Source organism: Ananas comosus, linkage group 4 (assembly GCF_001540865.1).
Source record: "Ananas comosus cultivar F153 linkage group 4, ASM154086v1, whole genome shotgun sequence".
Classification (NCBI taxonomy): Eukaryota; Viridiplantae; Streptophyta; class Magnoliopsida; order Poales; family Bromeliaceae; genus Ananas; species Ananas comosus.
Window position 1 is genome coordinate 613,298 of NC_033624.1, and position 27,661 is coordinate 640,958.

At 37.7% G+C, this 27,661-nt stretch overlaps 5 protein-coding genes across 7 annotated transcripts; 3 read left to right on the plus strand and 2 right to left on the minus strand.

The window, feature by feature from the left end:
* Positions 7,560–12,685, plus strand: LOC109708364 (AP2-like ethylene-responsive transcription factor AIL5). The gene is made up of 8 exons (XM_020230073.1): positions 7,560–8,536; positions 8,676–8,758; positions 11,147–11,155; positions 11,248–11,336; positions 11,671–11,744; positions 11,830–11,880; positions 12,014–12,090; positions 12,198–12,685. The coding sequence occupies exons 1-8, from the start codon at positions 8,028–8,030 to the stop codon at positions 12,554–12,556; spliced, it is 1,251 nt and encodes a 416-aa protein (XP_020085662.1). The 5' UTR covers positions 7,560–8,027; the 3' UTR covers positions 12,557–12,685.
* Positions 12,774–19,937, minus strand: LOC109708363 (galactokinase-like). Of its 3 annotated transcripts, none has more exons than XM_020230071.1 (13): positions 19,633–19,937; positions 19,343–19,527; positions 17,615–17,661; positions 17,386–17,480; positions 17,181–17,263; positions 16,230–16,298; positions 15,929–16,013; positions 15,444–15,556; positions 15,053–15,187; positions 14,667–14,737; positions 14,120–14,197; positions 13,639–13,780; positions 12,774–13,360 (listed from the first exon to the last, which is right to left on the minus strand). In XM_020230071.1, the coding sequence occupies exons 1-13, from the start codon at positions 19,790–19,792 to the stop codon at positions 13,250–13,252; spliced, it is 1,374 nt and encodes a 457-aa protein (XP_020085660.1). In that variant the 5' UTR covers positions 19,793–19,937; the 3' UTR covers positions 12,774–13,249. The 3 variants fall into 3 exon arrangements, with proteins under 3 accessions (XP_020085660.1, XP_020085659.1, XP_020085661.1); XM_020230070.1 differs by having other exon boundaries at positions 15,444–15,578; positions 15,828–16,013; positions 19,633–19,935; XM_020230072.1 differs by lacking the exons at positions 19,343–19,527; positions 19,633–19,937 and adding an exon at positions 18,607–19,053 and having other exon boundaries at positions 15,444–15,578; positions 15,828–16,013.
* On the minus strand, positions 20,297–24,048 carry LOC109709687 (probable NADH dehydrogenase [ubiquinone] 1 alpha subcomplex subunit 5, mitochondrial). Its single transcript, XM_020232013.1, has 2 exons — positions 23,547–24,048; positions 20,297–20,815 (listed from the first exon to the last, which is right to left on the minus strand). Exons 1-2 carry the CDS (start codon positions 23,872–23,874, stop codon positions 20,631–20,633), a joined length of 513 nt encoding a protein of 170 aa, XP_020087602.1. The 5' UTR covers positions 23,875–24,048; the 3' UTR covers positions 20,297–20,630.
* Positions 24,486–25,124, plus strand: LOC109708679 (Werner Syndrome-like exonuclease). Its single transcript, XM_020230491.1, has one exon. The coding sequence runs from the start codon at positions 24,486–24,488 to the stop codon at positions 25,122–25,124; it is 639 nt and encodes a 212-aa protein (XP_020086080.1).
* Positions 25,667–26,997, plus strand: LOC109708622 (Werner Syndrome-like exonuclease). Its single transcript, XM_020230429.1, has one exon. The coding sequence runs from the start codon at positions 26,035–26,037 to the stop codon at positions 26,662–26,664; it is 630 nt and encodes a 209-aa protein (XP_020086018.1). The 5' UTR covers positions 25,667–26,034; the 3' UTR covers positions 26,665–26,997.

Below are 27,661 nucleotides of genomic sequence, written 5' to 3' on the forward strand. Positions count from 1 at the left end.
GTTAAGGAGCGCGTCTATTAATGTTTATTAAGAGTCCCCCACTTGTTGATCGATTAATTGCCTCGCGTCTTTTTTGCTAGTCCAAATAGATAGTTGAGAAAGTGATGAAAGGAAGGTTCCCTTTATAATTACCAAAGGATAGTTAAGAATTCTCATGCATGCTATTGTGTTTCTCCTAGTTAAAGAGTTAAATTACATTAAGGGCGTGTTTGGTTCGCACTATGGAAGATTACTAGAAGTAAAAAGATATCCGAGAATCTTATTCCTATTCATCCTATTACTAAGAATATAGTATTTTGGTGTTAGGTTCGTACAGTTATATTATTTAGTCATGTTATTTAAGATTACAAAAAATATATAATTAATTAATTAATTAATTAATTTAATTTTAAATAATAGAATAAAAAATTTCAACATCTTTTTTAGAAAAAAGAGAGAAAATATAGGTTAGAAAAAGAGAGAGCATAATTAAAGAAATAGAAAAAGAAATAGAGTCGAGATTAGAGCATAGAATGAAAGGGCTTGAGATTTTAGAAAGAGGAGGAGAAATAACTTAATTTAAGAGAGAAACAAAGTTGAAATTTAGGAGAGAAAATGATAAGTTAATTTAGAGAGAGTATGGAGTTAGAGTGTAAAAAAAAATAATACCAACTAGCCGCGGGTGGAAAAAAAAAAATTAGACATATTATAATTACCAATTCATTAATATAAAAAATACCCTCCTTCCTCAAAGGAATGAATTAATACTTTGGGATGCATCTCCATTCCCAAATAAATCTAGTATTACCAACTAGATTACTTAATGCGTTTAGTCAACACGTCATATTTTTTTTATTCCATTTGGATTACTAGAAATTTTTTAAAAATAGCGCGAACCAAATGCACCCTTAGGAGTTGGATTGTACGTAGTTGTGGCTTATTTGCAGTTGTTAATTGTGTGTATATCCAAATCCAGTATCTGGTTTGATGTATTGAGTTTAACTACTGTAATTGCAATACACAAGGATTGTACCAAAATTGACCATAGTTCAAATTGCAGTAGTTGAAGAGAGAGTGTGGTTCATCTCCATAATAACATTTTAAATATTTCAAACAAATATTTTTTCCCACATAGGTGGTAATCTCACCATCATAAGCATAAAATGAAACAATTTTACAAATACACTTTTCATTCGCATATAATTAAAAAATTATTAATAATTATAATAGTTTATAATATATCTATTCAAACAAGATGCATGTAACTGTAATGTGTGTATTTCAATTGTATGCATTTTCAATTACAATGAATCTACCCAAAATGACTTAGCTATGCATCTTTTATGAGAGGAGACGGTCCCTCACAAAATATATGTAAATAGATGGGCCAGGGTGTAGGATTTGACCATGGGGAGACAACTATCGATCATTGATCGCACGTAAGCCAAATTAAATTTGAGTATAATTGAAACCCTAAGGTTACTTACAAACTCATCTTAAAGTTCGAAGTTAGATTTGATTACGTGCTTGAAGTTCTAGTTGTGATAGTTATGTTCTTAGAGATCAAGCTTTGACAATTTAGTTCTTGAGTAATTTTACTCCCCGATTCAAATTTTGCTATCTAAGTTTCATTCGTTGTGTAGAGTAGAGTACATTGATGATACTAACAAGGAGAAAATCTAGACACGCGATTAACTAAAGGTTTTAATTATACAAAACGATTCCAACGACTAAGAAAAGTTGAATGTGGCAAGTGTTAATATATTACACTAGGAATCGAAGCTTCGTACCTAAGATAGCCTACCTCAATTTATTATTACTTGGTTTAGTTGGTAGCAACTTTTATATATATATATATATATATATATATATATATATAGTAGAGGCCTGTGCTCTCAGGAGCAAAGAGGCCTCGTGCTCCTAAGTCGTTTTCGATGATGAAAATTTTCGAATCGACAATCGCTCCGTTAGAATGATCTAGGTATTTGACGGTTTTAGGGAAATATTTTTGCGATTTTTTGATATCATTTACCTAGTGATCGAAAGGATTCAAAATCAATAATTTTTAATGGTTGATATCTGCCGTTTTCAAGTTTAACGGTGTAGAAGTATTCAAATTAGATGAAATTTTAATACAAAATTCTTTATACTATCTACAACAAGATCAATATTTCTGATCGAAAATTTTAATGCTATATCACTACTTTTCATAGAATTTTAATTTTCAGCCATTAAAAATTATTGATTTTGAATCCTTTCGATTGCTAGGTAAATGAAATCAAAAAATCACAAAAATTATTTTCTAAAAACTTTAAATACGCTAGATCAAGTTTGACGGAGCCGATCGTCGATTCAGAAATTCTATCATCGAAAACGGCTCAGGAGCACGGAGGCCTCCGTGCTCCTTAGAGCACAGCAGCCGTACTCTATATATATATAGTGAGAGAGTGAGAGAGAGTAGGGCTACTATACTTTTATAAGTATAAATCTTTTTATACTTGTAAATTATTTTTGATGATGAAATTTTCAAATTGATGATCCATATCACTAAATATGATTTAAAATATTTGAAACTTTTAGTAAATTAATTTTGCTATTTTTTGAAATTATATAAAAATTCATCAAGCGGACATCATAAAATGCACGATCAAAATTGAACAGCCTCATAAAAATAGATAATCAGATTCTTTAATTTAAGATCAAAGTTATTGATCTTTATTTGTGAATATAATTTTTTGTCAAAAATTTAATTAATTCTATTTTTTTATACCGTTAAATTCGCATATATTCCAAACCAGCCGTTAAATATTGTCAATTTGAAGATCTTTTGATCTTAAAGTAAATACTGCCGAAAAATTATGAAATTTGATTTATAAGAGTATTTTAGACGGCCTGAATTGTTAATTCGGAAGGTAATCGTATTTATGAAAGTATAGTAACCGAACTATATATACATCATACGGTTGTACCAAATATGATGTAAGTGATAGAGTTCAAATTTGAGTCCCTCTCTAAGCCTTCCTCCTTAAGAATATGTAACAAGTCGTTAGGAACCTCAATTTTTTCGTACATGGCCTTCGCATGGTGAGAGAATGCATGTATATAATAAAGAAGTGTATTGTAGATCGAAAGTAGGTTACCTAATTAAACCATTTCACAGCGTCGATATAGTTTTCTAACGACAATATGTAGAAGATGATTCTTTGCTTATGAGAAGCACACAAGCAAAAGGTTGCTTGACTAGTTGTGTTTTGACCAGTTGGAGAACATTTAAATGATCACGACGCGTTGACACCAAAATTTGGATTCATTTTTTTATTATTATCTTTTATTGGATTGGATCCAATATTGTTGCAATACACAATATTAATTAATGTATAGTGACCACGGTCCACGCCCCTCTATACTGTATTAGGTAAAGCTAACGTATCTACATTTCTAATATTAAAAGAGTTTACAGGCTCAAACTTCTTGTGATGGATTGGGACCTTCTTCTCGGGCCTTAAACATCTATAAGTAATTGTGTGTGTGTGTAATTGCGGTTCTTTCTTCTTCTTCTTTTTTTTTTTTTTTTTTTTTTTTTTTTTTGTTTNTTTTTTTTTTTTTTTTTTGGGGGGGGGGACCTGGTTGCCTCACACTTGTAGCTTAATTCACCTCTCTAATGAATGAAGCGGGTAGCGTGCTACCTCTTTCTCAAAAAAAAACATTAAAAGAGTTGTCAAAACTTGGTATTTTTGTACACGTGCCTCTACTGCTATATTTGGTAAAGAAAATGTTTATATCTACATTCCCAACATTGCAAGAGGTGTCAAAACTAGGTAAATTTATGTCCCTTTGTGTATTATATATGTTTCTTTTATTGAAAGGTTCAGACCAAAACAAAAAAAAAAAAAAAANAAAAAAAAAAAAAAAAAAAAAAGAAGAGGATGAGCCCCCGTTTCTGACCAATGTGGTATGCGGAAGATGAGGAACCCAAAATTAACAAATTTAAGGGTAAACTTTAATTTGTCCTCTAGTATGACTTAGCTTATTTTTACTTTATTATTTTATAGTTCAAAAAATTACACTTAAGTTTTCTGTAGTTATAATTTTTTTTTGCTTTATTATACTATTTAATAGTAGATTTTTTAGATAGAATAAAGATAAGATCATAAGATAGTAAAATATAATTTCTTGAACTATAAAATAATAAAATAAAAATGAGCTAAACATATAGAGCCAAATTGTAGTTTAACGTGATTTAATGGGGTTATTGGATGAGTGGCCACAAAGATGCTTAAGCCTTTAGTTGTATGAGACTATGAGAGCCATCTCTTGGTGTAATGTTTGCTCACGATGCCCATGTGACTATGTCTCTTTATATATTTTGTTTATATATTTTTTCTAATAACATTAAATTTCATATTGAATTGAAATAATGATCCTCATCTGTGCCTACGACGTGCAAACATTTCTATAGTTACTAGCGTAAGCTTCTGAACTAGCTGAAACTATTTTACATGGGGGCGTTTTAAACTATTAATCACATGAGAGAGAGATAATAATCCTTTCACGTATTAAAAAGAGGAGGACTTTCAATTTGGGGTCTTACCACATCTACTAAGTTACTTTTTGGTCAAAAAGGTTGAATCCAAATGCATTGGTTTTGTCCATGGAAAGCTAAAAACAAGCCCATTAAATAACCAGGGGTGTTAACATTCAATTGGGGCGAGGGCTAAAAATTCACATGAAGTGGGTTACATTAGAGTTCGTATGAACAAGAAGATAATTAACAAATTTGGGGGCAAGCACTCTTCACGGCCCATTAGGACTTCGTACTTTGGGCCGAGAATTGTGGATTTATAATTTCAATGGGCCGGCCCACTTACCATCAGTATAGGCTCACAATGCGGTGGGCGACACAATGGACACGGGTGCTTTGTTTAGTAATGTGATGGCTAAAAATAATTTTTTTTATATTTTAAAGAGTCTATAAAACTTAAAAGCACTTATAATTTTTTCTCTTTCAATACTTGCCATTGCAACAGCCACAGAAAAAAAATATAGCCATATGCATCTTCAGTGATAATTGCAATTATAATTTTAAAATATAAAAGAAGAAAAAATTTAAAAGTGCTTTTGAATCTCTTAAGCCTTCTATAATATAAAAACAATATATTTAGTCGAGTTAGGCTCTTATGCTTTCGAAAGTACGGGGGCCTCCATACTTGTAAGTTGTTTTCGATGATGGGACGTCCGATTCGGCGATCGATTCCGTTAGACATGATCTACGCTATTGGAACTATCTAGAAACCAAATTTTATAATTTTTTGACTTCGTTTGCCTAGTAAACGAGTAGCCTCAAAATGAACGGTTGAAAATAAAAATTCCATTAAAAACAATGATAAAGGACTCAAATTTCAAATCGAAAATATTGATCTTGCTATTGACGTTAAGTAGAATTTTCTATTAAATTTTCATCTAATTTGGATATTTCTACGCCGTTGAACTTAAAAACGTGCCGCATCGACCATTAAAATAGTTATTTTTGGGACCTTTTGATCGCTTAGTAAATGATATCAAAAACTTATAAAATTTGGTTTCTAAATAGTTCCAATAGGCTAGATTATATCTAACGGAGCTGATCGTCTAATCGGATGTCCTATCATCAAAAATAATTTAAAAAGTACAAAAGCCTCGATACTTTCGAAAGTATAGTAAACGCACTCTGTTTAGTCACTATATTACCCAACTATGCCTTCATAACACGTGTCCTTTGAGGTGGCGCCCTCGCCGCACACTATGGGCCCAAACGAACAGGAAAGTATTCCATGAACCACGATCTGTAGACCGGGCTATCCAAAAAAAATAAATCTCTAAATTTCTAAAAATAAAATTTGAAAAATATTGGAGATGCTTTTATAATTTTTGATGATCATTTTATTTTATTTTATTTAATGAGTAATGTATACTTTTAATATTGCCAAGTATACAAAACTACTTGAGAGTTAAAAAGTTCTCCGGTCTATATATAGGCCGGGGTCCATTCAATGCCTTTTGCGATAAAGACAAATTGCAAGTACATGCTAGCGCATGTAACCAGCGGGAGAACCGGGGTTTCTCGATCGGCTCCGGTTTTCTAGTGGTCCCAAGTCAATGTACGAATTAAACTCTCTCATGTTCTTATATCCTGCACCACACAGGACACAGCTGAGCCAACCAATCACAACATCACAAGTAGTATTTCGCACCACCTTTAAATCAAAGAGGAGAACCACACAAGTACGTACATAAACCCTCCTCCAAAAGGATGTATGTATAGCACTGTTTCGTAAGCCAGTTGTTTAGAAAAACAAAAGCTTTCAAACCGGATAATGTTTACTTGATAAAATTTCAAGATCCAAAATTTATAATCTTTCATTTACGATAGAACATAATTTGAATAGTTAAATTTTTAGTGTGGCACGTATGAATGAGATGTACTTTTTACATGTTGGGGGGACAATTAATTATTTTCCTATTGTAACTCTTTGAAACAGCCATGAGAAGTACGTGGTTGGGTGTTACGCGGCATCATTCGCTTACGGACAAAGCAATTCTCCTCTGAACGAACCCATTAAAAGGGGACGGGTCGTAACACAGGCGAGGAAAATGACTCGTGCGGCACCGCTTCTTCTTAGCTAATGCCACGTGTCCCGTCTCCCCTCCTTTTAATTCTGCTTCAGGATCAGGTGAGTATTTTCTTCGATCGGGTGAGTAATTACACGCAAACAAATTTCTAGAGATTGGAGACACAGATTCTCGGCAACGCCGTGAATAGCACTTTTATTGTTCGTTCGGATTCGGTGTATTCTGACGGTCTAATTAGGCCGGTGTGCTTTTTTTTTTTATTTTTATTTTTTTTGTGACGAGCATGCTAATATATAAGCATTGGATCTTAAATTATGAATAATGCTGTGCCCACTTTTAGACAACAGTAGTATTCATTAGCTTAAAAAGCGCAAGGAATCTATCACTTTTTTATCTAATAATATAATTTTTACTGCTAGGATTACTATACTCTTAATATTGATAAGTTTTCGATCGTTGAAGAAAAATATAAGCGATTAGAATGATGATGGTCCACTCTAAAATAATAGTAATTTTCTATGGTTGATTAGGTGGTTGATTGAATAGTATAATTTAATGAATGAAAATAGTCAAAAAAATAAATTTAAAGGTAAAAAATTTATGGGTATAAAAGAGTTTATGCTCGCAAGCGAATACTAGCCGGACTTTAATTTTTACATTCTTCAAAATTGAGGAAAAATATGTATATTTAACTAAATTATACCAGGTCCTCAAACTATAAGGAACTTGATAATTGAAATATATAATATAATCATATATTTTCTATCCACAGTTATTTTTTTTTTTAGAGAAAAATAACATGTTATTCTATTCGTTTATTTTTTTAAAAATATAAATCATGTAGAATTTAATTTGAAAATTTTAAATATTAATTATTTTTTTTTTTTTTTATTGCGCTGGAAATAGTTGGTATCTACAGTTATTTATTTCTCGCCGTGGCCACAAAAGCGAACGAAAACTATGCTCTAAACTTTTTCACTCTTTATCTTTATTCACTTTATTACCCGCGGCTACAAAAGTACGCACTCTCCGGCGATTCTCTTTTTCAATCGCCGCCCGAATACTCGCAGTGCTGTTCCTCTCCCAGACACATCTTCCCTTTGACCGTATCCGGTATCCCCCACATAAAACAAGTTCTCTCTCTTAAAAAAAAAAGAAATAATAACATGAATAAATTAATAATAAATTATTAAAAAAGCGGGAACAAAAAGCGCTCACTATTTTATATATAGCTGATGTGAGACGAGTTCCCTCAACAAACCCCACGTACGCCCTTTTCGTCCTCCCCTCTCTCTCTCTCTCTCTCGCTCGTCGTCCTCGTCTTCTTCTTCATCGGGAGGTTTCATCTTCCTAAACCCTAATTCTCGCTTACTACTTACTAATTCGGTGGAGTCCTTGATCGAAGAGATCGATCGGGATCGAGCTCGAGATCGAGATTCATGGCCCCCCCCAACACCTGGATCTCCTTCTCCTTACCTCCGATCGAAATGCTCCTCACCCCCTACGCCTCAGCCTACGCCTCCGATCCGATCGTCCCTTCCTCCCACCACGACGCCGCTTCGTACCAATTCCTCTCCCAGGCAATGAAGCTCGAGGACACCGCCGCGGCGCACGGATCCCCGCCGTTGGATCCGTGCATCGAAACCCTAGCCGACGCCCACGATTCGTCCGCCTCCTTCACGGGCGCTACCGATCGGCGCGGCTACGAAGTGCCCTACCCATTTCTCCTCGCCTCCGCGAGCTCGGAAATGGCGGAGGAGCCCTCGTCGGTGATCGGCGGCGCCGCCTCCGCCTCCGCCGGGTACTCGCCGGAATCCGGCCGCGAAATCACCGTGCCGTCGTATCCGCCGCCGCCGCCGCCGATGCTAGCGGCGGCGCAGCCGCGATCGGAGCGGAGTGCGGCGGTGGGCTCGTGTAAGAGAACCTCAGCGTACCGAGGTGTTACCAGGTAATTATTAATTTAATTAGATAATAATAAGAGAATAATAATAATAATAATTATAATTATTATTATTTTTAGAGAGCGTAGAGGCCTAGAACGTGAGTTGTTTGTTAATTTGCACACGTGTGGGAACGTGGGGGCGCAGGCACAGGTGGACGGGGAGGTACGAGGCGCACCTGTGGGATAACACGTGCCAGAGGGAGGGACAGAAACGCAAGGGTAGGCAAGGTACGCACGTGCCAACTCCTTACGTTTTTTTAAAAAATATAGTAGCCGGACTCTATATATATATATATATATATATATATATATATATATATATATATATATATATATATATATATATAATGTGTGATATGTCACACTGAACTAATATAATGAGGCATTCGTATGAGTATGCATTGAAATTTGAAGCGGTGTTGCAGTAAAAAACTGCGTCAGGCCTTCAGCTTCTTACATTGAAATTTGAACTGTGGGTCTCTTTTCTCAAAACTCTGAAGAAATTTACAAGTAGCTATCATACCATTTTATTTTTAAAGTTAATTTGATAGAAATCCAACTAGAAACAAAGAAGAAAAGACATTACCATAGATCTCTTGTAATATTATCTATTTATAACCATTAATATACTATTAACATGCTAGTACTATAATACACAAAATTTTTATTAATTAATGTATATTTTTTTTAAGAATGTGAGACATAAATATTTTATCAATATATCAATTACCTACCGAACCGAAAAATATGTAAGTAGCATTATCGAGATAAATGCTCTACTCTGCTTATTCCAATATCTATTTTGTCGTATTTAGTTTCAGCACATTCTTATTTGTAAAATAGATTTCTTGAATGGATCATGTATATAATTCATTAAAAATTAATTTTTAATTGAGTGCATAAATAATATTTTTCAATTTATAGTTACAGACCCAAAGCACGTTTCAACAAGAATAATAATAATAATAATTTCAATGAGTAAAGCATGGATATTAGCCTGGTCGATGATTGATGGATAGTCCTCTGTGACTGTGAGATGCCGCCGCTCGGTGAGAAATTCTATACTATCACACTTACACTATATCATCAATAATAAGTTAATTATTTTTTTTCTTTTCAAATAAAATTATAATAAAAATATATTTTTATAATCATGGTGAGATATATATTTTTTTTTAAAAAATTTTTAATTAATTTATTACGTTCACGTTACTAGTACATCTATTGTATTTCAAAATTTTATCCGTTCGGGGGTTGGTGGAGAAGACAGTGACAGTGCATGAGTTAAGTAGAGCTGACTGTGCAAGCCGTATCCAAGCTTAGGAATGCAAGAGTTATAGTGATGATGTGATAGTGTCAATCAACTAAATTTATTTTTTAGATTTAATTATATTTTTTAAAAAATATTTTTATATATATTTTTTAAAAAATATAATTAATTTAAAATAGATGATGTGGTGTAAGTATTGTATAATAAATTTTTTCCATATGAGGAGGAATTAGTTTTATTTATTAAATAAAAGAGAGGGACTAGTTTATTTATTTAGTACTCAAAAAAAGAAAAATGATTCGCCCCCGGCCCTTTTCTGATAGCTGTTTGGATCCCACATTGGTGGTGGGTTCAACTTCAACCTCAAACCCGTCAACACAAACGTTCTTTCAAATTGGGCTCGTGGGGCCAGCCGGAAAGTAAAAAAAAAAAAATTAACAAAACAAAATCAAAACCCACCCATATCCAAAAAGGTTACGGATGTTTGCTCCAGTCGCACCACTTGTTGGGTGAAGTGAAAAGCCTAGCTATGGCATAGGTGGAAGCCTAGTAGCGTTTATTGGTCCTAGGATCGAATCAGGGAGGAACTCGGTCGTCAAAGTCTCCGTCATAAAAAAATTGAAACGGAAAGAGCCATTTGGGCTTTAGAATGGATAGAACATAGATAGATAGATAGATAGATAGATAGGATAGGATAGATAGATAGATGTGGATGTTGTGGAAGCGGATTGTGGGGTGATGTGACGACACATTGCTACGAGCAGAGACCCTCGAACTCATCAGTTCGAGTCCCGTGGCCTCTCCAGCCCCTCCATCCCTCTGCGGCGGATGCAGTTCTCTCAGTAGTAGGCGAGGGGGTCCCATCAATATATGTCTTTGACCGAATTAAAGTGAGCCCCTCGTAAGAGCTTCTTCTCCTTTGTATGTGTGCATTGACATGCAAGCCATCGACGACGCACGTGATTAGCTCGAAAACAGATTTTGATGGTTCATCTAAACTAATATGGTTTACTTTTCTGGGTGATTAAATTTCAGTTTATTTAGCATGGTTGGCCTGTTATTGAATGTTTAGAATCAGGGCCGGCTCTCTAATTTTCTCGTGCTACAGAACGGCTTACTTCTAATTTTTTCACTCAAATAAATTATCACTGCTACATCTTGTTTCTATTATTTTTGCGGCTATTATCTGCCTTGTTACAATTATTCTCCTCATTGCTGTTTGGTCTCATCACTGCTAGCTTTTTTTTGAAATTTATTTTTTCTATTTGACTGATGTGAACTCTTAATTTATTTTTTGCATGTGGCTTACCTAATCTCTGACAAAAACAATTGTGTGTATGCTTCAGTTTACTTAGGTAAGTTGCAACTCTTTCTATTCGGTTTCTTTGAATTTTGTTTTAAGAACTCTTTGGTTGTGAAGTCGAGTTGTGGGTTAACTTGAATTCAGGTGGCTATGACAAAGAGGAAAAGGCAGCAAGGGCTTACGATCTCGCAGCTTTAAAGTATTGGGGTCCTACTGCTGCTACAAATTTTCCAGTAATTAACTTAAACACTTACCTGAATTTCTTTTGTTTGTATAAGCAAGAGGTACAATCCACATGGTAGGCAAGTCAATAAGGCTGTATTTCTCTCGGCCACTTTTTTTTTTTTTTTTTTTTTTTTTTTTTTTTTTTTTTTTTTTTTTTTTGTGGGAGAAGCTCGCTACCCGCTTTATTTCATTGAGAAAGTGAATTACGGTACAAGAATGAGACATGCAAGGCCTCAAGAAAGATGGAAAAAAAAAATAGTATTGTTTTCAAGAGTCCTTCGTAATTTGTACTGTCATCCTCGTGGGAATACTGGTGAAGAGATCTACTCTTTGCGTTTTCAGGTAGAAAATTATAGCAATGAGATTGAGAATATGAAGGACATGACGAAGCAAGAATTCATAGCATCCTTACGAAGGTAACAGTCAGATATTTTTAATACACTGTCATAAGTTGATGCAGTTTGCATGCCCTCATATTGGACTTAAATCGGAGTGTTGCAGAAAAAGCAGTGGCTTTTCAAGAGGTGCTTCCATATATCGAGGAGTAACGAGGTGAGTCAAAATTTATCTATGAGAAAATTGCAGATAAATATCTTCTATAGTAGCGCGTCCATTAACTTTATATTAACCTTTTTTTTTCCCCTCTAATATGCCTAACGATAACCGCCTCCCTTAAAACTGTTAGGCATCACCAACATGGACGGTGGCAAGCGAGGATAGGCCGGGTCGCAGGCAACAAGGATCTCTATCTAGGAACTTTTGGTAAGCTGCTGCAGGCCCTATCAACGTACCAGATCATCATCATCATACTTGGTGTTCTGCTAATTAATTATAACTGGCTTTTCCCACACTTCGTATATTCTCTTCAGCGACGGAAGAGGAAGCTGCCGAGGCATACGACGTAGCTGCAATCAAGTTCAGAGGAGTGAACGCGGTCACCAACTTCGAGATTAGCAATTACGACGTGGAAGCTATCGCCAGTACGGACCTACCGATCGGAGCATCGACGAAACGGACGAAGCTTGCACCCAAAGAAGACGACCAACTCGCGTCCTTCAGCCTGATTCATCACCACCCGAACAGCACACCCTTCGGCCCGATTCATCAACACCCGGATCTCATACCCGTAGGTTTCTTCCCGAATCTATTTCAGCTTCGCGCTTCTTGTCCCTTGAGCTCTCTAGCTTACTACACTGTAGGCGAGCCTAACCTGGACTTGCATAGCTAGGGTTTGTATTAGCTTGCTGCTAGCATAAAAACCTACTTAACGTACCGGCTGCTGTAGGGAGTCGACTTCTTCAGCTGACAGCTTTTTAGTTTTCCGCTAATCTAGTGAGTGCTTTTTGAATACATGTTGCCTATGTAATTTGTTTGGGACTAATCTTTTCAGAAACTGTTGGCAATTTTCCCCTTGGGGCATATGCGTGCTTAATTTGCAGCTTATGTACACAAATAGCCAGAGTTTTGAATGGAAAATATATGTTCGTTACATACTGGTGTATTGCTTCACATCATCATGGGATAATTGCTTCTCTAATGCTAAGTATCAATGTATTATTATGTGCTTCTCATCTCACCCCTAGCATGTAAATGCCATATTAGCTGCATTTGCTATACATTATTCATGATAAGAAGAGACGCATCATCCCAATTATTATTATATATATATATAGAGAGAGAGAGCATGACTACTGTGCTATTAGAAGTACATCAGTACTTATACTTTAAATTTCAAATTATTCGTAAATTTTGATGGGTGACAATCTTTCTCTCACCGTAATCATCTATTAAAATTGATAAATAGTTAGAAACTTAAAAGCACACAAATTATTGTGCTCTTAATAGCACAGTAGTCATACTCTCTCTATATATAAATGCAAACACAAGAAAATGCAGAGAATGGAAGAACAAAATAAAAGATCTAAAATTTAAATATTGCTGCTCCACTTGACGGCTTAGATGCGAAGACATACAGATCGGTTTCGTTCTTGTTAATGATACCTCTGTCAATCCTTGACTGGTAGAACAGTTCCTGCGATAGGGTACCAAAAAAAAACAGCATGTAAACCATATTGTTCTGCGAATTATCTTGCATTGGAAGAGCGGAATTATCTTGAATTGGAAGAGCGTACTCAATCTGAGACATGCGGAGTTGATAAAACGTACAACAAAATAGAACAATGCAACTAGAAAGCTGCAGAAGTCAGTAACTAGGAAGGCTAAGTTTTTTAAAAACCAGTACTGGAAATAATCAGATTATCAGAGACCTTAAGCAACATTTCAGTGAAGCATTTTCTATGGGCAACTAACCTTTAACTTGATTATAAACTGGGAAACGATACTATCTTTAACCAACGCGACTGCACAACCGCCCCAACCAGCACCTGTAAGCCTCGCCCCCAGCCCGCCATTATCTCGACAGGTTTTCACAAGCTCTTCCAACTCTGGGCAGCTGTAAAGGGAAGATGATGTTAAAAAAGATGAATGCTGATGGTACAGCTTTGAAATGTTCAAGAAATCATACAGCTTAGCTGGTCCCTTATATAAGAAACTAATCTATTTAATATGAACCGGACTGGTACTAGCGAGTTCACTTGCAGAAATTACCATCCAGATCTAGTGTAACTAGTTGACAACAATAAATAATTTGGTTTTTGAAACGTACTGTTCTTTTAAGTGCCAGCAAAACAATAGTACTGGTCAACTGACTAAAAGAAGAATAGAGGATAAAGGCCTTGCAATATAGCATGATTGAATGGTGACTATGAATGAGGTGGCTCATAAGTAATACCTGCACTCATAAAGAACACTGCAGCTATGGTGGCTCTCATTCATGAGATCACCAAGTTTGCTGAGCTTGTCATCATCACTGCAAAAGATATTAAGGGAATTAGACATTCAGCATGCTAATCTGCAAGGCCGATCGTTGTTTCTCGGCATTAAGATAATATGTCACAAATGGAAGGGAACCATCTACAAAAAACGAAAAAAAAAAAAGAGAATGGAAAGGAGATGCAGAGAAAAGAAATTAGTAATCTATCCTTTATACTAGGCAAGGATATGTACAATGTATTTAAAACTACAATGGAGCGTTGTTATGCGCACCAACTCTCTAAGCATTAGGGTATCTCTGTATTAACCTATTTTCTTCTTTTTTCTGTAGTCTCAAAGTAGATATTATGTGTCACCAATTTCAAGATATACTATGTCATTATTTCATTCACAAACGAGGTTGTTATGCCATTGCATTAATTCTTTTTTCTGTAGTCTCAAAGTAGATATTATATTTTACCAATTTCTGTAGTCTCAAAGCTAGGTTGGAGGTGTTGAATATTCACCTGAGTTTTGCTAAAACAGTATCCCTGAACGCATAGACACGCTTAGCTTCAGAGTAGACGTGGGAGGCCCGCTGGGAATAATCATAATTTAGTACCAAATTAGATAATTGAGAAGATAACTTACTTGCATCCACAATAACTATTATGCAGAGGGAACAAAGAAGAGTATATGCAAATGGCATTTCACCATGTAAATCTGCATCCTGTGTTACTATTTTCTTTTCCTCACATGTTCCCAATAATAAAATGTAAATGCTAGAACCATCATAGACAAATTTCTCTAATGAATAAAAGATCATGAATGGCAACTTCAGGAGAGAAGACAATGAATCACTTCAAAACACAGAATGAAAAGTATAATAAAGAAGACGAAAAAAGAGAATCACCTGAAATAGCTTAAAATGCTTAGCAGCTTTTAGCACATCTAGTGAAGTAGCTGAATTTTTTAGGATCGATGTAAGGGGCTCCAATATTATCTTTTCAATATCTTCTGCAGTATAGGGCTTCTCATTTAGGAACTCCTGCATAAATGAAATGATGTTCTTTCAATAGATAGCTACTAATATTGCCACAAAAGAGGTTTATTCACTATTCACCTAGCTAAGAGAAATAATCTATACATAGAAGCATGCAAAAAGAAAGAACAGAAGTACAAGTTGATTGCATTCAATTGCAACCAAAGAATTATCAATGGATTGATTACTTCACGATTCTAAAGGTAACATAATGTACAGGGTATGCATGCAAACTAGTTTAAGGAAAGAGAGAAAGCAGTACCTTCACAGCAACTTGAGGATCGGCGGATCCACGACTCTCAGCGAATGATATGCACAACTGCTCAACATCAGAGAGGGTTTTCACTTTCAAGATTGCTTCATTTGGCTTCATTCCTAGTTTTATAGCAAGGACGATCTGCAGTGAGTAGCGCAGGAAACTATTTAAGGGCTACAAACTCAGTACTTCATTATCTGAAAGAAAACTTGCAAGAAATTTTTTTGAAAACAGATGAAGACCAGCTAGACATATCCAACGCCACTAGCATATCTTATGTCACCACCCTCTCTTAAAAATCTCTTTGCCTTCCTCTCCTTTCTGGAAATAACTTTAGTACTGAACTTGCAAAAATGAAAAACTTCATTTTGAGAGGAAAGAAAAGCTTACAGCAGCCAAGCGACATTCCACAACACGGTTATTATAATTCGTTGCAGCAGTAACTGCTTTCTGAGATTCTGCAAGTGAATGGGCAATAACAAATGTCCCACCTGCTGGAAGTTGCACGTCGCTTGCCCGGATTGGATTGAAATCTATTAGCTCAGCATATCCAGATTTTGCCATGATGGAGATCGCCTATCAAATAGAATATTTCAGTCGAAGTATTAGAGACAATAAATGGACTATCTCGCTCAGTATGTAATATATCTAGCGAATTAAGTATAATTGGTTGATGACATCAAAATCACTTATATGCCAGTTTCAAGTTGCTAACAGTCAATTCTGCTTCTTTCTTTGTTCCCTTCAAATTTGACTTGGCGTGATCAAAAGGATAGGTCAGTGTTACTTTACCTGGTCCATGCCTCCTGATTGTGTTCCAATGTGGCGTTCACAGTCACATGTAAGCTGAGCAATCTCTTTCTGCAAAAAAAGAATAAAAATTAGACTAATTTGAACTTTCTATTAAAAATAAATTTATGCAAATCCACCGTCTGTATACCTCCTCATCAATTGGACCTGTCTTTTTGCGTACATAACAAGATACAAGGAGAAATAAATAGAAATAATCCAGAACAGAATAGTTCTCTCTTTTGGACTTTTCTAGATGAATTCTCTCTTTTTGAAAGCTTCCAGACAAGTTATCAATTGCTTTATCTTATTACTAACCTGACATTCGGCATTCAAACAGTATGAATTGGATGTTCGGCTGTTGGAAGTTTAACATGTAAATCAGAACAAACATATCATTTTCATGTTGCCAAAGGCTAGATGAAACAGAAATGACCCCTAAATATGTAATGATGATCATGCTATTTTTGAATGAAATGAAGAAAGGTGCAATGTATTACAAGGGGTACGCAAGGAATAACCATGAAGGGACGGGAGGCATTTGAGGCAAGTTGTTGTGGATAAATAGATTCCAAGGAGAGAGGATGACAAAGCTTTAAGCAAAGACAACAAGATATCCTAATTGTTTGGTCCACTTAGGAAAAATGGATAACCTAATAATCTGGGATTCGATGCTCCAAACTAGACGTGACTTGCTCTTCTCAATATATTGCCGAAAAAGAATATGGTGGTTGATTAATATATTTTCTCATGTTGCACATTCTTCCTGATGAGTGGTGATCTTTCATAAGCATTTCTCGTAACTAGATGTATGCCGTGCATTAGAGACAGCAGCATAACCTAGTCATAAAGAGCTTGATCAACTATCAACCAGAAACAAGATAAAAGTAATATAAGAAAAATATATGTGAAGCTAGACATTTATGGTGTGGCATCAGTCACAGAAGAGCTAACCTTTGGAAAATTCATGTTGAAGACAGCCATGATAGCTATGGTTGCTGAACAAACAAATGCTGCCGAACTTGAAAGTCCTGACCCTACAATCAAACAAGAAGTAGAGTATCCCTTGATAAGAGACATTATAAGCAGACATTACTGAACAAAATGGTAAAGAGGAAAAGCAGTGAAACATAAAAAGCCATTCAACAAAAAATGCTACCTGTAGGGACAATTCCATCGACAATTACATCAAGGCCAACTGGCGGACCAACATCTATTCCTTTCGACTTATCATATTCATAGAATCCTTTGTATCTGCAGAAGAGGAACATTTGTTATGTGTACACAATACACAGTTGTCAAAAGATCAAAAGCCCGTAATAGCTTACTGTTCACATAATAAGAATAAAAATGAACAGCAGCTTCATAAATACCAAGTTCAATCGTACCCACAAATAAAATAATGGCCCCATTTGTGGTTCTTCAAATCAACCTCCTACACAACAGAACATGTTCACAAAAGCTATAAGAAATGCTCATGAAAGAAAAGTTTTCATAATTTATCACTCAATATTCACATAAGAACAACACCAAAGATCCAGCAGAATGGAATGAATGATATTTGAATGAAACTATGTTCAAGAAAGAGTGCATTTGTTTTGATATTTTTACAGAAGAACAATAGCTTGGCTCCCACAAACAGTTTCCTCTATAACCATCACGCAGAACAAAAGGCCAAACCCACATGCTTTTGTAGAAACTTTCTAGTAATGGATAAGACCGGGGAATGGTGGATTTCCATCAAGGATTTAAGTACCTATCGGCATGGGCCGTATCTACCGTAGCATATCGTGCCAATAAGATGCCGGTACGATACAACCTCTGTGCCAATGGCACAGTTTAAAATTTTTTTTACTTTAAATTAGTAAGTAATATTTTTTAATAAAATTTAAAAGATTTGATAAAAATATATAATAAGCAACTAGAAAATTTTGTTCCTAAAAAAAAAATTTTTTTATATCATTATGTGTCGACACACATGCATTTTTTTGTAACCGGCATGCATCGGTACGGCCCAGCACGCACTGTATCGTACCATGCTAGCAAGTTTACGGTACGATCCCTTGTCACGGTACTTAAATTCTTGGTTTCCAATTTATCTAAGGCAACTTGTCATCTCATTCTTTCAAGTTAACTGGCAGGCTGGTTGGCCACGGCATAGGTTCACACTATGAGACTAAATCAAATCAATGCCACTCAATATCCAGTTGAAAGATCCATGAGCATATTAAGTCTTGGAAATCACTTAGATTGATTAACAGCCTTTAGAATCTATTGCAGGTGCCCACAACTAAAATTTCCTTGAGCACTAGTAGGGAAAAGAACTTGCGAAACGAGACAATTAAATAGATATATGAGAAGAAGGAACATGTTATAAAACCTTGCATAGGAACATTTAGTCAATCTCACATTTCAAATTTCTTGTCAGCTTGAGTTTCCAGTTTAATCACATGAAAGCAACATTCGGAACCAGAATTGCATACAACATGCATAGAATTCTCTATATTTGCATGGTCTTTCTCAAACATCAGTCTGTATCATATTGATCCTGCCTGTGGGATAGCAGTGGTGAAAAGGATAAACTCTTCAGACTACAATGAACGCTTCAAGAAGTAAAGCTCCTTTTCACTTTTAAGAAAAAACTGCACCAAAAGATGGATTGCATTCATGCTCTTCTGATTTGACATATGAGGGAATAAGAGAAAATACATCATAGTTTAATGGGCAGAAGTGCAATTGTAGGGCAATCACGTGAACACATCTCTTTTGAAGGGTATTTATGCAGTTTTCCGATGGGAAAAAAATCCATCATAAACTTTCGGTAACTATATTGTTTTCTTATCCAATCGTGGCTAACAATGGATAGATAAGAAACATGAAATGGTAAAGTTATTGTTCTTTGTTCGACAACTTCTAGGGCCCACCAATTCCAAACATTCTAAAACACCTGTAAAGTTTCTTATTCCAACCAGGAAAAAGACAAGATAAAGCAAGATTCTAGTCTTTACTAAAGCAAATCAGTAAATGAATCGGCCACAGCTCACAAATACTGCAGCTAGAATTTTCCTGAAGCGATATTATTAAACAAAAGAAAACACACTATAATTCTATTATACCTGATTGGGATCAGAAGCGTATGTGCACATGGAGTACTTATCATTCACATTTGCGATCTGAAGCACCTTCGGGGATTCCTCTGCTCCACGCTTCCTGATTGCCACGATCGTATCCTGCCTTATGGCCATCGGAAGGACCGAATAGCCCTCGTAATCTATATGCTCACCGATCAAATTAACCCTACCTAAAATTCAAAGTAAATTTCGATGAAAATCCACCAATTCCGTTGACAATTAAACTGTTTCTGGATCAAAAGAAAGCAAATCGGAGATCGACAACGAAGAAGAACCTGGGGATCGAGCGTAGACCTCTGGATGGTGCCCAAACACCTCGGCGAACTTGGATTTAAGTCTATCGAATCGGAGCTTAGCCTCGTCGAGGTGAGATCCTTCGCCATAGATCGGATCGAGGGAGGAGAAGATCGGGATTGGGAGGTCCTCGTGCGCCATTAGAGAGAGGAGAACGATTGCTAGGGTTTTCGCTTCGCTCCCCGTTTCCTCAGCTTCCTTCGCTGCGTCGACGAAGAGGAGAGAGAGAGAGCGGGTGGGGAGAGAGAAGTTCTGCTTTAAATGGCGGGGCGGTGAAGAGGGTCTCGTGCCTAAAACTTGGGAGGCGGGAACGGCGGGAGATCAGGAGACATCTGGACCGTTGATTAAGGCAACAGTTGGACGACTGTGATTAGTCTCAAGTTTTATAAACAAACGGTTCTGCTAAGTGACCACGTGGCACTCTCTATGTGGCCAGTGGCCCGCACAGCATTCAATTTATTTTTTTTATAAGGCGTGGCGCGGGAGATCAATGTGGACGTGGATAAGCATGTATACAAAAAATTAAGGTGGTGATGGAATACTATTGTAAAGCCCTGCACTAATTAGCCAATTTCCTCACTAAGTTTTTTTTTAAAAAAAATAAGGGAACTAATTGCAAATACAGTGTAAAACACAAAGAAGAAATAACTACTCGAACAGCCCCTGCTCCGCAGAACCTTTTCAATGCGATACACTCAGACGTTAACCACGATTCTTTCATACAGTATCAAGAGGGGCAAAAAAAAAAGAAAAAGAAGAACGCAATAGAGTAGCTGCAGATCTTCTTTTTTCCGCAATAAAAAAAACATATTTTGTCACAGCACTGGATGATGAGCTACAGGAACAGACAAGAAGATCTTTAAACAAAAATAGTATTTATGAAACATTATTTCCTGTCCTAGAAGGGAGCAAGGACATCCATGGCGCATAATTTAAAAGTTTTTACGATACGTCACAACGTTTGTTGAAGCCAAACACTCTACTCCTTCAATTGAGGGGCAGATTCATCCTTAAGAGCTGGTTTTGTAGTGGCTGCTTCGAGCGTGTTATAGAACTCCTCAGGAAGGGGGCCGGGTCGGTGCTGAGGGACGTGTTTGGGGATTGGGGCGTCGTCTTCAATGACCTCACATTGGTAATCCTCAGGAACACCCCAGGGATCCCACTCTGCAGATTAGAAAGAGGTTAACAAGGAGAGTAAATTTCCATTCCTTGTATGCCAACAGGAAAAAGGAAAAAGAAAGGCTAGGAATAGAACCACCATGAAATTAGCAAAAGAAATGATAAATCATTTAAGTGGAGGATCCCTATAAACGCAGAAATGTTAAATAGTCAGTGATGTCGCCATCTAGCTGGTCTCTACATACATTATATGATCTCCCCATCCAAAATGGAAGCCCAACAATGTGAAAAAGCTCCTCGTTAACCAGTGTGTTGTCAGGTACTACTAAACCTTATGAATATGAAAGAACAGAAGCATTACAATAATTAACAGGCTCTGGAGTACATAGGGCAGCAATAATCCAATTTAGATGAATTCTGGTTGGGTCTACCTCCAAGCTGGTTAATTTTTCTCAAAAGAACCAAGCTCATTTAACATTAAATTGGGAAAAGGTAAATAAGCAGCCCTATCTGGTAGAGATTGCTGAGTCAAATTGCACTCCCAAGAATTCATGGCCTGATGTAAACCCAGCTTGCACCAGGTTAACATTTCATGCTCCGGATAGACTGCTTTATCAGATGTGTTGGGTAAACAGGTCACATTGAGTTGGGACAGTCTAATCAGGTCCTTCTCTGCGACCCCTTGTTGTATCATCCTTTAAACATATTATAAGTCTAATCCATCACCTTGAGATCTGCTTGACCTTTTCCTAGTAATGAGATTAAAATTGTATATACAACTCACACCACTGCAGCAATGAGTTGCTTAAGTTAGTGCTCCTAAGAAGCTCTCATCTAAAGTACATAATCAGCAACAATAGCCAAATAATACTCTATAATTCTATATAAAGGTTCGGCACCATTTGTGTCATGATATTTTAGCTATGTTTTAAGATAATAAGGTTGTTCTAAATGGTTAGCCAGAAAAAATAAAATAAAGATTGCTGCTTGTAAGGTCTCTTTTCTATCAGCCACCTCTTTTCTAATTCTTTTTCCAGAACAAAAGTAAAAACTTACAGAATATTAGTTCTATCCATACGTATAATATTGAATCCAGTGTGAAGAGTCAGTGAGCAGAAAACTGAGAACTATTCCATCTCAAAGTTGGCTGCAGGGGAGCTACTACACGAAGAGAATTCCCTTGCTTTATAAGCATAAACGTAAAGCTTCTTACCTTGTATATGAGATGTCTAGACGGCCATGCTTATGTTTGTTCAATAGTAAAATAAAGTATGGCAGTTCTCCTCTACATTCTCATCCTTTCTCTCCTTTTCCTTCCATCTTTTTCCTCAAAAATTGTAGATGTATACATTCGGGAGCAAACAAGAATTGGATATTGTCTTTCTCGACAGATCTATAGTTATCAAGTGTAACATCTCTATGACTTCAAAATGGAGAATCAATATGTCATCAGAATCCACAAATCTATTCTACAGTTTCTACTGGGCGGGGTCGGCAAAAAAAATGAGAGGAAAGGCAAGCAAACCCTCAAGCATAAACATCAATTGCATAAGCTAAATAAGATGGAAACATAGAAAACATGATCAAGATTCAAGAGATGAAAATGTAGATGGAGGCCACACAGGTTCCATATACAAAAAAAGTATAACCCTCAACACGTATCAATATCAAGGTGAGTCATTGTCCATTTGATTGTATGGATGAAATGATAAAAGAAAACTTAAACATAATAATAAAATATTAGGATCTTAGCAAGAAGATATTACTGTAGTAATTATATGGCCAGGCAGCCAATTCAAAGTTTTTGACACTTACATCATATAAAACAAGTTTGCCTATAACGCGGTTGGACCTGACACTACAATTCAGTTCCTTTTTTCATGTCAAATAATTGTGGGCTAACTCATAGAACAAAAGTTATGAAAGAATATGTGAAAAGATAGATGGCTATGCAACTTCGCTCTGATTTGCTTAAATCATACAATCTTCCATTCTATTTTTCAATCTTCAGCAAGAATTTATTCCCTAGCACATGTAATGTATTAATGCCATATTTCTCATAGGATGACCCAAATAAATTTGTCTTGGCAACGAGGAAATAGAATGTTGGGTACTTTAGTGCTTCACGCAATTTGAATTGTTTACATTCTTAAGCAAACAATAATTGGTCGCTTACCAAAGAGTTTTAGATATTATAAATAGTTCCTCACCTCTTTCATTAAGCAGGATGATCCACATCATGAAATTAGAGCCTAAACTATATGGAAAAATATGGTTACTAATCCATCCACTTCCATCTCTTGTTATGCAACCCTCTTCACCCTTTCCAATCCTTGTGCAAAAAAGGCGTGCGCTCCTCCAATAGACCATTAAGAAATTCGATTGGTATTACTACTGGAAAGATATGTACATTTATGATCGAATTTCTAGAACCAGAAAATATTGTCACCCCACACCACTCGTTTAGTGAAAAACCAATCCACGTGCACTAGTTTCTAACAGCTACAAATCATAGAGAATAGCTTATCACCCTCTCCTTTGAAAACCTCAAATCAAAGCTACAGTTCAGTAGAAATGGTATATCTGATCTACCTTTCTAGGTCGAATACTCGTCTCTACTCTCTATTCCGATCTAATATATGTAAACCAACACGACCAATCCACATTACGAACTACCAAATCAAACCAAAAACTACCATCCATCAAATAGTACATCAAGAGATCAAAACGGAGCAAAATTAAAAGAAAATGCGAAGATAGGGGAGCTAGAGCAAACCGATCATCTTTGCGATGAGCTTGAGCTCATCCTCGGCTTCTTCGATGAGCTCCTCCACTTGTCCGCAGCCGACGCGCTTCTCGATCTGCTCCCAATCCTCTTCTTCCTGGCAAATGCGGAGGCGGTGGCGCGTGAAGCTCTCCACGGCCTTGCGATAGCCCTCGTCCTCGGGAACGGCTTGGATCTCCTTGAGCGTCTTCGTGTAGAGAGAGATCAGCACCTCCCGCGCGTTGGGCACCACCTCTAACCCTACGATCCCCGTCGTCTGCTTCACCTTCGCCATCATCATCCCCCCTAACCCCCCGCTCAGAATCCGCCGCAGAAACATCTCGCTCTCCCTCTCCCTCTCTGTCTCTCTTTCTCTCTCTCTCTCCCTCAATTAATCGATCGATCGATCGCTCTTTCGCGAGCGTAGAAGACGAAGGAGACGAGGGTGTTGATCGAGGAGAGTGGAAATGTAGAACGGAGCAGAGGTTCGAGAGACGACGAACGGCGTGGACGATCGGATCATGATCCGACGGCCGAGATTGGTTTTGGTTCCACCGAGAAGCACTCGCTGTGCAAATGGGCTGGACTGGCCCATTAAACCAACAAAATTAATTAAACCGTGGAACAGTCTGGGCCCATTAACATTTTCCCAACCTTAACGATTTTCCATCTCCATCGCAATTAAACTGATGTAAATTTAGGTACCTGCGTAATAAGTAAAAAGTAAAAACACACACGTATCATGGGGATTTTAAAAGCTATAACTCACAAATAAAATCTGAAAACTCTTCGTTTTCTGCGTTGACCTACAAGTTTCCAAATGTTGGGGACTCTAAACGTTTAGAAATTAATAAATACATCTCGACTCTTCAACAGAGAATTGAATACTATAAATAGTTGTGTTTCCATGCAATCTCTAAACCATTGATCCCTAGTCCAACTCATGCAAAAATGTACCGTAGATACAGCGAACTCACAATCTCCACATCCCCATCTCCATCCACCACGCAACACACTGTGCGTTTCTCCACTCAGATTATAGACACCACCGTGACCAACGAAGCTTCACCCGCTGAGGATTGGATCAGGACCGTCCGTGCCGCGCATTGGGGTGGTCGGATCATCGTCGGCCTCGACTGTGAATGGAAGCCGCAATACAGTAGGTGGGCTCACAACAAAGTGGCCACACTTCAACTGTGTGTGGGAAACAAATGCCTCATACTCCAGCTCTTCTACATGGACTACATACCTCAATCTGTTAAAAATTTTCTCAATGGCAACGACGTAATTTTGGTTGGTGTTGGGGTCGATGGTGATGTGACGAAGCTGAGGAATGATTATGGGCTTGTTTGTGGCGAGTCCATGGACCTGGACCAATTGTGCAGGGACTATTTGGGCTTATTGGGCCAACAACGTTTGGGCCTCAAAGGATATGCTAGGGAAATTTTGGGCCTTAATATGGAAAAGCCCAAGTGGGTGACAATGAGTAATTGGGAGGTGAGGACCTTACGTGAGGCCCAGGTTCAGTATGCTTGCATTGATGCTTATGTGTCTTATAGGTTGGGGTGCAAAGTTTTAGGGAGAAATTAAGTGATGATGATGATGATGGTGATAATAAAAATAAATATAATGGGATTTGGAATAATAATGTTGGGATTTGAATGTTATGCATATATGTTAGTTTATGTCATTTTGCTTGTTGTTTTTGTGGTTTGTTATTTTGTAAACAGTAGCTTTTGGGTGGTGTTATCTGCTGTATTCTTCCTTTTGATAATGAAATTGCCTGGTCTTATAACAGCAATGCTAAAAATAGCTTCAAAATTAGGTTGGCGCACAATTGAAGGATACAATAGCATATTTTTCTGATTTTTCAAATATTCCTGAGTTTATTTTATAATGATATTTTTTAAAAAATTTAGTATTTATTTATGCATAATAATTTATTCAGTAAATTAAGTTTTAGATAACTTATTAAGAAACATAATTAAATTTTGATTAGTTCAAATTATACTACAAATAGGACGTACTGGGCCGCAGGCCCGTTAGGTGAGGCCCAGCACGGGCCCAATTTCACCTCTAAGCGGTGCGTCGTACGGAAAATGCACAACCTTGCTTGTCGAGTAGAGTATCCTCTGCTCTCTAAGTAGTGAAATAACTAGGAAATATGTTCCGTACAAATGAGGGTGTAGGAATTTCTACACCCTGGGATCATCCTACCGCTTATTACGAATGGAATAAATCCTGACCGTCCGTATTGGACGGCACCGATCAATTCTAGTACTAATCAGCGACGGGATCATACCTAACCACTGAAAAATTTCGAATTCCAAGAGAAATATACGGCTCCACTTTCTCTGTTTCCAATTTCCCTCTTTGTCTCTCCCCTCTCTTTCTACATACACCTTTTCCATCTTCTCTGTACTCTCTCTCTCTCTCTCTCTCTCTCTTTCTCTCTCTCTCTCGCGCGCGCCCGCGCGCTAAAGGCGTTAAATAATCAACAATGTCGATCAGTGTGGAGACGCACAGCGACACGCTGTTCACGGTCATCTTCAACGGCTCCGACGAGATCCTGACGACGGTGACCTCGTCGGGCGCGGACGCGGAGGCGTGGGTCGCGGAGGTGCTCCGCGTGCACCGCCACCGCCTCGACCGCCTCGTGGTGGGGCTCGACGCGGAGTGGCGCCCCAACTTCTCCGCCGGCGCGGCACCCAACCCCGTCGCCCTCGTCCAGCTCTGCGTCGGGCGCCGCTGCCTCGTCTTCTCCCTCCTCCACGCCGACTACGTCCCCCTCGCCCTCGCCAACTTCCTCGCCGACACCCGCTTCGCCTTCGTCGGCGTCGGCGTCGCCGGAGACGCCGAGCGCCTCGCCGACGAGTGCGGGCTCCCCGTCGCCGACGCCGTCGACCTCCGCGACCTCGCCGCCGAGAGGACGGGGCGCCGCCAGCTGAAGCAGATGGGGCTCGCGGGGCTCGCCGCGGAGATCATGGAGGTCGAGGTGAGGAAGCCCAGCCGGGTGAGGATGAGCCGCTGGGATCGGAGGGACCTGACCCTGGATCAGATCGGGTACGCGTGCGTCGACGCCTTCCTCTCATTCGAGATCGGGAGGAGGCTCTTCGCCGGGGAGTTTTGAGATCGGGGGGAGCGATAACGTCTGGTGTTCATCCTGGTGCTCTCTAATAATGGCTGTAGATATGGTATGGATTTAGGGCCGTACTTTGGATCTTTGCTGTAAAAGCCCTTCTTAATCGCGTAGAAGTACATGTTTTGATTGTGTGGAAATTTTAAAGTACATGTTTTCTAGATTTGGTGATGCAGAAGCATGCCCCTGCTAAGTGCAGACTACAATGCAGTGTTCTGTTTTTTCACCACCGCCTTTTCTTTTGACATCTTATGATGTTTCCTGCATTAGATTGCATAGAAGCATGCCCTGCTAACTACAATGTAGTGTTCTGTTTTACGATCACTGCCTTCTGATGATCCTGTGGTATTAAAATCCTATGTTACTGATCGGCTTGCATGCTGAATGAATGAAATGTATTAATCTGAAAAGATTACTCTAGGATGTTGTTAATCCGGGCAGGATAGTGCAAACCAAACGTCCCCCAAGTGATGCTTTCTGTGTTACAGATAGTATAAGTGGCAATGGATTTTATTAGTATTTCCTAGTTCCTGGCACATTTTGAGTTTGGTCCACTTGTTCATATGAATTAGGAAAGAGGCACTTAGGAGGCTATTGATTTGTTGTTTCCTTTCACTCCTCTTAGTAGATTTTCAGTGTAACTTGTTGGTGTTTTGGGCTTGGAATACATGGGGTTCTGTTCTTACTTCTCATTTGCATGAACTATGAAGCATGCTCTTAAAGGGGCAATGGATCCTCAAAATTTTTGTAATGCATTTTGTGCACTAGTTGCTAGTTATTTAAGCCATAAACATAAATACGATGCTAATGGACATACGCGCTAGGCATTAACACAATTAATTTACTTTTAATTGAACATCTTCATATATGCTAGAGAATCAGAGTCATATTTGTGCAATTTCTTTTAATTGTACCTTGCACTCTAAATTGGTGTTCTCACTCTCCGACTCGTATGACTTGTTTAATTATATTTGCTATTTTCAGGCTT